This window comes from Macaca mulatta, chromosome 18, assembly GCF_049350105.2.
Source record: "Macaca mulatta isolate MMU2019108-1 chromosome 18, T2T-MMU8v2.0, whole genome shotgun sequence".
In the NCBI taxonomy this organism is placed as follows: Eukaryota; Metazoa; Chordata; class Mammalia; order Primates; family Cercopithecidae; genus Macaca; species Macaca mulatta.
The window spans coordinates 80,172,162-80,186,739 of record NC_133423.1 but is presented as its reverse complement, the minus strand read 5'-3'; the positions used below and the strand labels follow the sequence as shown (position 1 = coordinate 80,186,739).

The 14,578-nt window shown below is 36.6% G+C and overlaps 1 protein-coding gene across 33 annotated transcripts in view; it reads right to left on the bottom strand.

Annotated features, from left to right (window-relative positions):
- Positions 1-14,578, bottom strand: part of ANKRD12 (ankyrin repeat domain 12) — a 134,395-nt gene that overhangs the window by 87,980 nt on the left and 31,837 nt on the right. For all 33 annotated transcript variants that reach the window (XM_077975205.1, XM_077975208.1, XM_077975212.1 and 30 more), the window contains exon 2: positions 6,755-6,892. In XM_077975205.1, coding sequence (XP_077831331.1) covers positions 6,755-6,841 — 87 coding nt within the window. In that variant the 5' untranslated portion in view covers positions 6,842-6,892. The remainder of the gene's footprint in view (positions 1-6,754; positions 6,893-14,578) is intronic.

The following is a 14,578-nucleotide window of genomic DNA, read 5'->3' as shown; positions in this document are numbered from 1 at the left end:
ACTGGCTTTAACTTAACAGTCATCAGCTGCATTTGTCCCTAACAAGACAGTCAGCCTGTCCTCTGAAGCTTTGAAGCCAGGGATTGACTTCTCCTCTCTAGCTTTCAAAGTCCTAGCTGGTATCTTTTTCCAATAGAAGGCGATTTCATCTATACTGAAATCTGTAGTATAGCCACCTTCATCAAAGATCACAGCTAGATCTTCTGGATAACTTGCTGTAACTTCCACATTAGCACTTGGTGCTTCACCTTGCACTTCTATGTTATGGAGACAGCTTCTTTCCTTAAACCAAACCTCATGAACCAACTTTCGCTAGCTTCAGACTTTTCTTCTGCAGCTTCCAAACCTCTCTCAGGCTTCACAGAATTGAAGAGAGGGCCTTGCTCTGGATTGAACTTTGGTTTAAGGGAATATTGTAACTGGTTTGATCTTCTATCCAGACCACTCCAAACTTCCTCCGTATCAGCAATAAGACCGTTTTGCTTTCTTATGGTGTGTTCACTTTAACAGCAGTTTTAATGTTCTTCAAGAACTTTTCCTGTGCAAAAGCTGTCTCAGCTTTTGACATACCTTCCTAAGCTTAATCATTCAGAGCTTTCAACTTAAAATGAGAGACATTCCACTCTTCTTTTTCACTTGAATACTTAGAGACCATTGAAATACAATTTCAAAATTGCTGTTTCAGGGAACAGGAAGGCCCAAGCAGGGGCGGAGTTGGGAGAACAGCCAGTAAGTGTAGTAGAACACATACAGTATTAAGCTTGCCATCTTTTCTGCATATAGCTTGTGGTGCCCACAAAACAATTACAACAGTAACAAAGATCACTAATAATCATAATGATAATGAAAAAGTTGGAAATATGAGAATTATCAAGATGTGACACAGAAACAAGTGAGTACGTGCTGTTGGAAAAATGTTGCCAATGAACTTGCTCAAAACAGGGTTGCCACTAATCTTTAATTTGTAAAAAGCACAATTATCTGCAAAGCACAATAAAGTGAAGGGCAATAAAATGAGGTACGCCTGTAAACCAAAATGTTAACAGCTATCTGTCAGTGGTGCCATTACAGTTGTGCTGGGACATAATTCTCTATGTCTCTCTTGCATTTTTGCACATCTTGCAAGCAGAAACACTAATTTCCTTCGTCCTGGACTATCTTTTCATGGGTATTTGTATGATAAACAGCCTAGAAAGAGAGACATAGTGTCTCCCTCTAAAGCAAAGGACATACCTGTTTGCTGTCCAGTGTAATAATGTCTCCTTCTAGGGAAAAGTGCAGGCAGACTTACTGCCCATCATAAAAGACTTGGGGTTTCTACCCTGTAATACAACCCACTGCATATGCAATTGTCATCTGCCCATCACTGCATCCCCCTTGTGAGAAGTGAAGCTCAGGGAACAGGCACACACACTGATACTCCGGCTACTGCTATTGCTGAGTAGCAAATATTCCCTCATCACTGACCTAGCAACTGTGTCTTCTGCCAGCATCCATGAAGCTAATTAGCTTACAAGTAGGGTAAAATCTCAGAACCTTCACAGTTGTTGACAAGGTAATTGGTAATTTCTATTTTCATTATTCTTAAATGTATTTTCTAATTCTTCACAACGAACATGTATTATAATACTTGGATAATAAAAAAAATTATCAATAGTCACTTGGAAAGGAAATAATGAATGTCTGAACTACACTGATGACGAAAAGATACGAAAGAACTATTCAGATGGTTAAAACAATTAACATCCCCTCTCACATTTTATGAATTTAACCAGGTTTTAGATTATCTTAACAGATTTTATAAAAGATCTGTTTTGCAAATTATAAATACTGATTTACAGCTAAAAGAGTAGTAGAGAAATTTCTAAACTAAACTAGAATCAATGGGAGGAAAAGAACACAGATGAGCAGTGAAAGGTGTGAATATTCTTGCCAAAATCCTAACTATTTTAGTATTTAATGAGAGGACTTTACATAAAAATTAAATTGCTATAAAATACGATTATTTAAGTTATGCTCTACTTAAATGAATTTAAGGAGTGAGATTTTGGTTTAGGTTATTTTATTAATTTAGGACCTCATAACAGCAATAGTCTGTCATATTGAACTGTAAACGGGGTGTCTACTTACCTAAGAGAACTGTTCAAAAAAATCAGAAAGGAATAGAGAGAGACAGGCTCCTGCTCTGCTGCCCAGGCTGGAATGCAGTGGCACAAGCATAGCTCATTGTAGCTTAAAGTAATCCTTCCACTTCAGTCTACCCAGTAGCTAGGAATACAGTTGTGTATCACCACATTCAGCTAATTTTTTTTTTTTTTTTTTGGTAGAGATGGGGGTCTTGCCCAGGCTGGTCTTGAACTCCTGGCCTCAGGCAATTCTCCTGCCTTGGTCTCCCCAAAGCACACACTACAGGCACGAGCCACCATGCCCAGCCTCATTTCTAAAAATGTTATGGGGGAAAAACAACTTAGCAGAACCCAGAAGCTGGCTTCAACGCCACTCACTATGAAAAGACAATCAAAGAAACATGCAGTGAAAATATACACGTGAATAATGGTCATGCCTTCTACCCCCGACCCCAACTTACTCACTTTGTCTTAAAAACGAGCAGCAACATGGTCTACACCTAGCATCTTTGGAATAAAAACTACAGCCCTTCCTCTCAAGGTAAAATAAGGGGTTAAATATTCACTAAAAAACTGAGGAAAATACTTCTAACAATAGCTTTTGACATCAAATTGCACTGAAATCCCAAAGCATGGCAATTTAAGTACAATGCATGTTGCCTTAAAAGAGCTTCTGATCCTTACCCAAACTAGTGATCCTGAAAAACATACAGTTAAACAGAGACTGAGAATAAATACATCCCTTTATGTAAGCCAAACATTTGTTAACTAGAGGAATGTAATAGTTTGTATTCATTCTTGTCATTTATTTTATAAATCCAATGATTAACAAGTATTGTTAACTTAACTAATGAATGTTTTAAATAGAAATACGTTAGTGAAATATTTGGTTTTTGCTATTGTTGTTACACTTTTAAGAAATCACACTTTTTTTCGCACCACTGCACTCCAGCCTGGGCGACGGAGCGAGACTCTGTCTCAAAAAAAAACAAAAAAAAAAACAAGAAAAGAAAATAAAAGAAACTACAACTTTTAGGAGGGCAATATTCAGGCACTACTTATTTAGTGACAACTTTCAAAAGATACATGAAAAGTACATAGGAACAATTAAAGCTTCACTGAGTTTAGCCTTATAAATTCAAATCCAAAAAGTGGCATCAAGCAGCCCAGATGAATTTCCACAAATGTAACCTTCACTATACCTAAACATGCAGAAATAAAAGTTCTGATGCTTTCTTAAAGTCTAACATTGTATTCTGTCTCCACATCTCCACGCAAACTACTTTCATCAAGGTCATTTAAAATGCGTCAATGGCCTCATCTTTCCTATTAAACTCTCTGTTGCATTTGGCAATGCAGACTCTCTCCTCCCTTAGCCATTCTCTGTGGAAACTCCCTTGGTTCTCTCTCTGTCCTCCTCTTCCTTTGTCTCTTTACTCCTCCTAAAATATTTGAATTCCTCAGAGTATATCCTCCTCCATTCTTGTGCCACTTTATACACACTTTGTACACTCTTTTGCATACTTACTTTCTACAAATCCTCGTATGTTTATTTCCAATCTAGCCTTGTTTTGAGTTCTTACACTCTCATGTAACTGCCTACTAACCACTTCTACTTGGATGTTCCCAGGGCCAACTCCGTTCAGCAAGTACAAAGCAAATTTATTCAAACAACCTGTTCCTTCTCTTGAATTTCCTTTCAGGAAATGGCCCAATCATTAACCTAGTAACGTAAACAAGCATCAGAGTGGACCCAGACAATTTTTTCTCCACGCACAAGTTTAATTCATTCAACAGCTTTTTGATCAGCCAACTTCTCTTCATCCCGAAAGCCACTGTCCACACTGCCTCCTACTTATATTTAATTAAACAGCACTCTGACTGGTCTTTCTATGACCCTTCCCTCCCAAGTCACTGACAACAGAATAAGTTCCAAGATCCTTCACAAGGCACACAAGGCTATAATGAACTGCTTTTTGTCTAGTGCTAGACTCACCTCCCATCCTCCATAGGCTACATCCCAACAAGTTTTTCATTTGCTGTTTCTTTCACTTATACTACCCTTTACTTTCACTTTCCTTCTGGTCAAATATGTATTCAACCTTGAGAACCCAGATTAAGTACCTATTCTACTGTTAGGTTATCCCTGAACCTGTTAAGTAGCATTCTCTCCTTTTTTCCTCCCATCACTATACACTCAGTAGTTTCATTAATGAGCTTATTACACCGGTATAGCAGTTCTCAAATTATGGTCCCTGAGACCAACTGAGGAGATCTGCAAGGTCAGTATCTTCATAATAACATTAAGATGTTATTTTTTATCTTTCTCATTATCTCAAGAGTATATATTGGGGTGAAACTTCTAAAATTGATTGTGGTTGTGACTGTACAACTCTGTAAATATAAAAACAATTGAATTGTATACTTTAAATGTATGATATGTGAATTATATCTCAATGAAGCTATTTATTAAAAATGGCAAAATCAGCCAGGGCATGGTGGCTCACATTTGTAATCCCAACACTTTGGGAGGCTGAGACAGGTGGATCACTTGAAGCCAGGAATTTGAGACTAGACTGGATGACATGATGAAACCCTATCTCTGGGCATGGTGGTGTGCACCTGTGGTCTTGGCTACTCAGGAGGCTGAGGTGGAAGGATTGCTTGAGCCTGGGAGGTCAAGGCTGCAGTGAGCTGAGATCATGCCACTGCACTCCAGCCTGGGCAACAGAGCAAAACTCTGCCTCAAAAAGGAAAAAAAAAATGGCAATATCAAGATATTCCTACCTAGATCAAAAAAAGACTGACAGAATTCATGGCTGAAGACTTGCCTTATAGTAAGTACTAAGGAAAATTCTTATACCAGATAGTAACTTATATCTATAGGAAGAAACTAAGAATACCAAAATCAGTAAATTTATGGGGAAACCCGAAACTTCATAAACACAGATTTCTCTTGTTTATTTAAAAGATACATTTTGTATCAAACAATTATAACATTCTTTTGTTGGGTTAATAACATATCCAGATTAATCGATGTTATATAAATAACACGAAGGAAGAAAATGGAGCTATATTGAAACAAAGCTGCTATATTTTACTGGAATTGTGTCAAGATCAACCTGTAAGTAGACTGTGATCAATTAGGATGTGTATTACAATCTCTAGGATCAACATCTAAAATAATAAATCAAAAAACACAGTTTTAAAAAATCAGAGAAATTAAAATAGTACACTGAAAAATATTTAAAACCAAAAATGGCAACATAAAAGAGGTAGCAAAAAACACATGGAATACATAATAAAGAGCAAAATTGCACATATAAATTATCATCAGATATAAGTCATATCAATAATTACATTAAATGTAAGTGGACTAAATACTGTAATCAAGAAGAGTTTGCCAGTGCAATCGGGGGAAAAAAGTGGGGGAATAAAGGTAATCAAGCAAAACAAGAAATATCCAGACTGGAAAAGAAGTAAAATTATCTTTATTCACAGATAATATGATGCCATACGTAGAAAGTCCTAAGGAATTACAAATTGTTAGAACTAATAATTGAGTAAGATCACAGGATACAAAGATAACTACATCAAAAATAATTATATTTCTGTACTAGCAATAAAGAACCCAAAATAAAACTATCCATAATAGCACTGAGAGAATAAAATACTCACAAATAATTTACCAATAGAATGCAACACTTTTACACTGAAAACTACAAAGCACTACTGAGACAAACTGAAGATCTAAGTAAATGAAAAGATATTCCATGTTCAGGGATTGGAAGACAATATTAAGATGGCAATACGACTCAAAGTGATCTACAGATGCAATGAAAAAATTCAATAAAATTCCTTCAAAATCCCAGCAGGTATTTCTAGAAACTGACAAGCTGATCCTAAAATTTTTATGAAATCATGAAGGACTCAAAACGATTTTGAAAAGAATAGTTTGAAAACTTATACTTGATTTTGAAAGCAGATTTGGGGTTGCCTGGAGGGTTTGGGGTTGCAGTGGAGACTGACTACAAATGGGCAACACAGATCTTTCCAGAATGATGGCAAAGTTCTAAAACTTTATTGTGATGATGGTTGCACAATTTCATTAGCTAAAAATGTCTGGGAACACCTCAGACATCTTTCCATAAGAAAATGGCTTTAAAAAAGACTTAAAAAAGCAAACAGAAAAAAATTCAAAGAATGTATAAAACCAGAGATAAGGAGAGACTAGGAATAGTGAGACCAGTTAGGAGACAAATTGCAGGAGTCCAAATGAAGGTTCTGAGGGTCTAAATTACATAAGAATGAAAAAGGATAGATATAAAAAGACAGAATTACATGTCATTGACAATGACTAATAATAAAAATTTTTCCCTCTCTCAATCATTATTTCTTAATTGCACAATCTTAGTAATTGTGTTTTACTTAGTAGTTGTGTGTTCACCTTAGGGAATGATAAACAATCACTTCCCCAGGAATCCAATTTATTTCTAAAGAGCATAAATGGTTTGGGTTTACCCAGCATCCATACTGGTTTTTATCTTATGAGAAATTACTAAAAATACTTAATTGGGAGTCTTTTTCCCAGTTCAAAAAGTCAACAAATCTTTAGTATAATCACATACCTTTCTTCCATATGGTTTCTCTACCATATTGCTGTCACTGTCAGAATTTTCACTCTGAACTGGTTTTGTAAACCCAGATTTGGGCATTTTATAGCTGTTCAGCTAGCTGCTTCTTTTGTCAGTCTTCTCATCCTGGATCTGTAAAGAATGGATAGGTAAGGGTTATTTGAATACATATACAATAGAACCTACTTGAAGTTTATGAACCAAAGTTAGTTCAATTTGTTTTCTCTCTGTCTCTGTAAGATACCTTATTTTCTCAGAGAGGCTATCCTAAGCTAAAATAAGTTTTCGCTTTATTTTAGCTTCTGGTTCTCTTAGTCAAGTCCACTCAGCTTGTCACCGAAAAGAAAGGAGAATTACTTTTATAAATATCTTCCCATATTCTCTAGACAAGTAACATCTCCAGCTTTGGGTATCCAGAAGCAGTGAAAGTGGAAGCCGTGACAAAACGTTTCTCTTTTCAGTAGGAATCCATAATGGGAGCTCCTAATCGATGCCCTTGTAGTTTTGTGTTGGTTTGGAAGTCATTTCTGAAGACCCAATCAAGAACCTGCTAGGTCTGATCAGTAATTTTACAACAACTAATTCCCTACATTAAATCCTTCCCGTTTAAAATCCCTAGAGCAGTTTATTTTCTTTACTGAACATCCTCAGCCATTTAGTCACTTTATCAAACTATTCACTAATATACTTCTATTGTACTGCAATCACCACTGTATACATTATTTTATTTCCAATTCATTCAGCCTTCTCTTTCCTATTCTACAAGCTTAATAGGTCAAAGATTCTCCCAAGAGCTTATGATTATGACAAGTTGATGACTGAATGATGCAGAAAAAATTCCAAGGGGTTTTACATGTTAAAGAGGAACCTATGAGGCTACAACTATGTTGCTGTCAGATAATCTATTACCTACATGTGGCAATTTAAAATTAATTAAAACGAAATTAAACTACCCACTGTACTATACAGCATAGATATACATTTATGTAATCACAGAAAGGTCTACTGCACAGCACTGGGCTAGATTGAGGCTGTTGGCCAAGGGGAGTATTACTTCGGCTACAACAACAAGCAGAATGACTGACAAGATTACTTTGAACTCTTTCATGCTATAAATCTCCTACAGATGGATATCATAGATATAAGTCAGCTGTCATTCTAGTATCTACGTAAATTATTAAAACTCAGACACCTTGAACAGAATATTAGTAAAATCTGCTGTCCTGTTAGTGCTTTAAAATTTCTTTCGTTTTGACAGAAACAAAACCAAAACTCCCTTAAATAAATTGAACTAATTTGTAAACTATCAAAACCATATTAATCTGGCAATAATTAAATTAGACTACATTACAATACAAAAAACTACTAAAGAAAAATTGTTCAGATCTTTCATTTTATAGAGAAGGAAACAAACTTGAAGAAATTAAGAAACATTTTTAACATTACACTCAAGAAGCAGAACTTACCTTGGGGCCATTCAACTGTTTCATTAACATAAACAATCATTTAAACATAGCACTGTCCTCAAAGCTAGCCATTGGTAAAGCGTATGGAGTTAAAGTTATGAGCCACATGAAAACAAAAAGACTGGCTCAAAAGCAAAACTGAGCTTTTGCTTTTGATATAAACATCGGCCTAAGTGAGACTGTGAAGATAAAACGATGTCTCCTTGGTAGATGAAGCAAAGCAAGTTATCAGTGAACTAAAGGAGTGCCAAATATTTTCTGAGAACATTCTACAGGGCAGTATTATTATTATTACTATTATTATTATTTTTTTTTTTTTTTTGAGACGGAGTCTCGCTCTGTCACCCAGGCTGGAGTGCAGCGGCCGGACCTCAGCTCACTGCAAGCTCCGCCTCCCGGGTTTACGCCATTCTCCTGCCTCAGCCTCCCGAGTAGCTGGGACTACAAGCGCCCGCCACCTCGCCCGGCTAGTTTTTTGTATTTTTTAGTAGAGACGGGGTTTCACCGTGTTAGCCAGGATGGTCTCGATCTCCTGACCTCGTGATCCGCCCGTCTCGGCCTCCCAAAGTGCTGGGATTACAGGCTTGAGCCACCGCGCCTGGCCAGGGCAATATTATTATACTAAATAGATTCTATGTAAAGAAAAGCTTATATTATTTCTCAATAACTACCTAGAAAAATGCCACCAGTAACAATAAAAATCACAACTGGATTCCAAAAATATTCCTTCAATCAACAAACATTAAGCATTTAATATTGAGTTAGCTTCTGGGTGCAAGATGTATACTGTAATCCCTAAAGCAATCACTATATAATAACTACACAAAAAGTAATACAAATCACACTAGGTAAGTTAAAATGGAATATTAAAAAAATACAAATAATCCAATGGAAGGCAGGAAAAGAAAAATTGAGCAACAAAGAACAGAAAGAACAAAATTATAAAATGATATAGATCTAACCCCAAATACGAATAATTATATAAAACACAAATGGCTTAAACACACCAAAAGATAGAGAATGTCAGATAGTGGGGAAAAAACCAACAAGAAGTTCGCTTCAAATATAATAATAGGTAGGTTAAAATAAAAGAATGGAAAAAGAACCCATGGAAGTACTTGAGTTTCCAAGTGCTTAGAAAGAAAGCAAGCTTGAGTGGCTATATTAACAATATCAACAAAACAGACTTCAGAACGAAGAAGGACATTATATATGACATATTGATAAAAGGGTCAATACACTAAGACAACATCCCAATCCTACATATGTACGCAACCAACAACAGAGCTTCAAAATACATGAAAACAAAAACTGCCAACTGATAGACAAAACAGATAAATTCATAACTACAGCTGGAGGCTTCAACTATTATACTTTTTATTGACAGAACATCAGCAAGGATTATATAAGAACAGAAAAACACCATTAATCAGTTGGTTCTAATTGATATTTACAGAAATATCTGCTCAACAACAGAATACTCTTTCAAGGGCACACAGGACATTCCCCAAGATAGGCCACATTCTGTATCATAAAACAAACTTCAACAAATTTAATTAAAACCATACAAAGTTTGTTCGTAGACAACAAAGAAGTTAAACCAGGCCAAGTATGGGAGCTCACACCTGTAATCCCAGCACTTTGGGAGGCCAAGGTGGGCAGATAGCTTGAGCCCAAAAGTTCAAGACCAGCCTGAGGACAACATGGCAAAACTCCACCTCTACTAAAAATAAAAAAATTAGCTGGGCATGGTGGTCCGTGCAGGTGGTCCCAGCTACGTGGGAGGAGTGCTTGAGCCCAGGAGGTTGAGGCTGCAGTGAGCCATGATCACGCCACTGCACTCCAGTCTGGGTGACAGAATGAGGCCCTGCCCCTGTCCCCGTAAAAAAAATCAATCTTTATAATTTACTGTATTAATTAAAACCACAAAAATATATGACCATCTCAACAGATAAGAGAAAATGTGCTAGATAACATTCAATACCCATTAATAATAAACAACTCTCAGCAAACCAGAATTAGAAGGGAACTTGAATGCTTTCTCTTCTAAGATCAACAATGAGGCATGGATGTTGAGTTCGCTGTTACCATTCCTATTCAACATTGCACTTACTGGCGGTCCCATATAGTTCAATAAGGCAAGAAAAAAAGGCATACAGCTTGGAAAGTGGTAAAATGGCCTTATTTCCAGATACCATGATAATCTATGTAGACAAAGATATCTACAAAGAAGCTATTAGAACTAATACATGCATATAGGAAGTATTCGGACATAGAATACATGATCAATATATAAAAATTAATTTATTTCTACATATTAGCAATAAGCAATTAGAAATTAAAATTAAAAATACAACCTACAACAGCACCAGAAATACTAAATTCTTAGGGATAATATAACAAAATATGTGTAAGAATACATGGTGAATATGTGAAAAACTTTTTCTACATACTACCAATAAGCAATTAGAAATTAAAATTAAAAACATAACCTATGATAGCATCAAAAACACAATTCTCAGGAATATAGCAAAATGTATATAATAAGACTGTACAATGATAAATACAAAACACTTCGGAAAGAAGTGAAAAAAGATCTAAATACATAGAGAGATATGCCATGCTCATGAATCAGAAGACTTGATGTTGTTAAAATGTCAGTCTCTCCAAATTGCTCTATAAATTCAAGGCAATCCTAGTCAAATTTCCAGGATCCTTTTTTTTTCTTTTTGGAAACTGACAAATTGTTTCTATAATGTATATGAAAATGTTAAGAACCTAGAAAAGTCCAAATAATGTTGGGAAAAAATTAATTGGTAGACTCACATCACCTGACTTCCATAGTTACTAACAAAGATACAGTAAGCAAGACAGTATTTACTAAAGACAGACTTATAGATTAATGGAACAGAATGGAAAGTCCAGAAACAGATCTACACATATACATCCAATCCAACAGATTTTCAACAAATCTGTCAACGTAATTCACTGGGAAAAGGATACATTCCTTTCAATAATGGTCTTAGAAAAACTATATATCCAAATGCAAAAAAAAAAAAGAGAGAGAACCTTGACCCTTACCTCACTCCACAGAGAAAAATTACCTCAAAATGCATCATAAACCTAAATTTGCCGGGCACAGTGGCTCAGGCCTGTAATCCCAGCACTTTGGGAGGCCGAGGCGAGCAGATCACGAAGTCAGGAGATCGAGACTGTCCTGGTTAACATGGTGAAACCCCGTCTCTACTAAAAAATACAAAAAATTAGCCGGGCGTGGTTGCAGGTGCCTGTAGTCCCAGCTACTGGGGAGGGTGAGGCAGGAGAATGGCCTGAACTCGGGAGGCGGAGCTTGCAGCGGGCGGAGATCGCATCACTGCTCTCCAGATTGGGGGACAGAGTGAGACTCCATCTCAAAAAAAAAAAAAAAAACAAAAAAACACTAAATTTATGAGCTAAAACTACACCACTTCTAGCAGAAAAAAGAATATTTTAGTGGCCTTGGATTAGACAAAGATTTCTTAAATAGGCAATGAAAAGCAGAAATTACGAAAGCAAAAAGTGGATAAATTACACATCATAAAAACTTCTGCTCTTTAAATGATCCCGTTAAGGCATTAAGAAAATGAAAAGCCAGCCATACTGGGAGAAAATACTTGCAAATCACATCTTTATAAAGGACTTATATCCAGATTATATAATTCTAAAGGAATTATATCTGGAACATATAAATAACTCTTATGAATCAATAAGATAACCCAATTTAAAAGTGAGCAAATGATTTTTTAACAGTTCAGCAAAGAACATATAGTGAATGGCAAATAAGCACAGGAAAAGATGTGCAACCTCACTAGTCACCAGGAAAATTAATGAGATGTTCTCACTCATATGTGAGAGCTAAAAAAAGTTGATCTCATGAAGGTAGAGAGAATGACAGATACCAAAGGCTAGGAAGGGTATCTGTGGACGGTGGGGGATGACAAGAGGTTAATTAAAGGGTAGAAACATAAATAGAAGAAATAAGTTCTAACGTTTGACATCACAGTATGTGACTATAATTAACAACAATAGGTTATATATTTTAAAATAGCTAGTAGACAGGACCTGAAATGTTCCCAACGCAGAAATGACAAATACTCAGTGATGAATATCCTAAATAATCTGACTTGATCATTACATGTTCTATGCATAGAACAAAACATCAGATGTACCCCCATAAATATGTACAAATATTATGGGTCAATTAAACGATTAAATTTTTAAAATAATAAAAATGAGATGTCACCCACCGGAATGGTTAAAATTAAAGACTAAGAAGACCAAAAATGTTGGTGAGAAACTAGAACTCTCAAATGTGGCTGGAGGGTGAGAGGGGACGGGCAAGATGTATAGCGGTACAGCCACTTGCTAAATGAAAATACTTGGTGGTATCTTCATGTGGCTAAGAAGAGTTCTTCATATTCCTCCAATCTTTGTGTAACAATCTTGGTGGCTATTACACAGATTGCACTTCAATTTCCATGCCCTAAGGGCTGCACAGAGGTATTAATACTTGTTCAGGGCTACTTTCCTGTGTAAGCCAACCAGCTGCAAGCTCTACTGTAGACTTTGTTATCCAATGGCTAAATGATGCAGTTTACAGATTCTGTTCTGCCTTTGAAGATGTTTCTTCCCTTAAAATTAGTATGTTCTTGCTCCTTACAGACCAGTCTATGTATTGAACAGCAACTGACTGGCAGGATTATCGAACAGCAACTGACTTTCAGGATTAACATTCTCTAAATGTATGCTATTAGACCGTTTTCCACTCTAATTTACAGCAGTAAAATATACCTTCTTCTAAAACAAAATAACCCAGTATTCTTTTGGTGGTTTTTTTCAAATGGCATTACTACTTGGGATCACTCAAGGGATACTAAAAATATATTGTTCAATATCACTGCTATTTCTAAATAATTTTGTTTATAATGAAGGCAAAACATTCTAGTTGCTATTCTGAGGTACCAAGATATACATACATCAAAAACTCTAGTGTAAACTAAACATCATTTGGGTGAAGATGTACAGATGCCTTTTTTTTTTTTTTTTTTAAGTATACGCACCTTAAGAACTGAGTTTGGGCTGGGCACAGAGGCTCACACCTGTAATCCCAGCACTGTGGTAGGCTGAGACAGACAGACTGCTTGAGCTCAGGAGTTTGAGAGCAGTCTGGGCAACATGGTGAAACCTCGTCTCTAGAAAAAATTTAAAAATTAGCTGGCCATGGTGGTATGTCCCTGTAGTCCCAGCTACTGGGGAGTCTGAGGTGGGAGGACTCCTTGAGCCTGGGAGGCAGAGGTTGCAGTAAGGTAAGGTTGCACCACTGCAGTCTGGCCCGGGCAACAGTGCTACTCCAACCTGGGTAACAGAGCCAGACCCAGTCTCAAAAAAACAGAACGGTATTTGTCTGTTTTCTAATTCAGTCAAAACTATAACCAAAACTAAAATTTTCTATCATTCAAAGATATTAGGCAAACAGAAATGTTCACCTAGCTGTGACTCCTCATAGATAACCAGTATCATTATCATAGCAATGTCACTAAACTAATGCTAAGTTATAATAACAAGACTAGCAGAATCAAAACACACAACTCAAGACAACAGCAATGATACACAGATAAACATCCTTCTTGAAAGCTGAGGTAAGTGCAGTACAACAAGTCTTGTTTGACAAACTTCTTACTACAATAACTAAATTGACTCTTCAGGAAACAAATAGTTCTTTTTTGTTCATGAATTGTCCTTCATCCTAAGGCTAACAATTTGAATTTGGAGAAAATTTTATCTTAGCAGAGAGTACAAAATCACCTATAGGATGAGGCTGAACTTTGTCAAAAAGAGGTTTTGGCTGGGTGTGGTGGCTCACGCCTGTAATTCTAACACTTTGGGAGGCCAAGGCAGGCAGATTGCCTGAGCTCAGGAGTTCAAGACCAGCCTGGGCAACATGGTGAAACCCCATCTCTACTAAAATACAAAAAATTAGCTGGGTGTGCTGGCACGTGCCTACAGTCCCAGCTACTCAGGAGGCTAAGGCTTAAGAACTGCTTAAACCAGCAAGGCAGAAGTTGCAGTGAGCCGAGATAGTGCCACTGCACTCCAGCCTGGGTGACAGAGCGAGACTGTCTCAAAAAAAACAAAACATAACAAAACAAAAACAGAGGAGGCTTTGAAAAGCTGATCAAGTGATCAAGAAGGACAGAAGCCTTGGGACCATTTCTGTGGAGGAAAAACTACTGAACACTGACAAAAGGAGGGAGAAATGGAGGAAAATCCAGTAACAGAGAAAGACAACTCAGACTATTTACAAGATAGGACT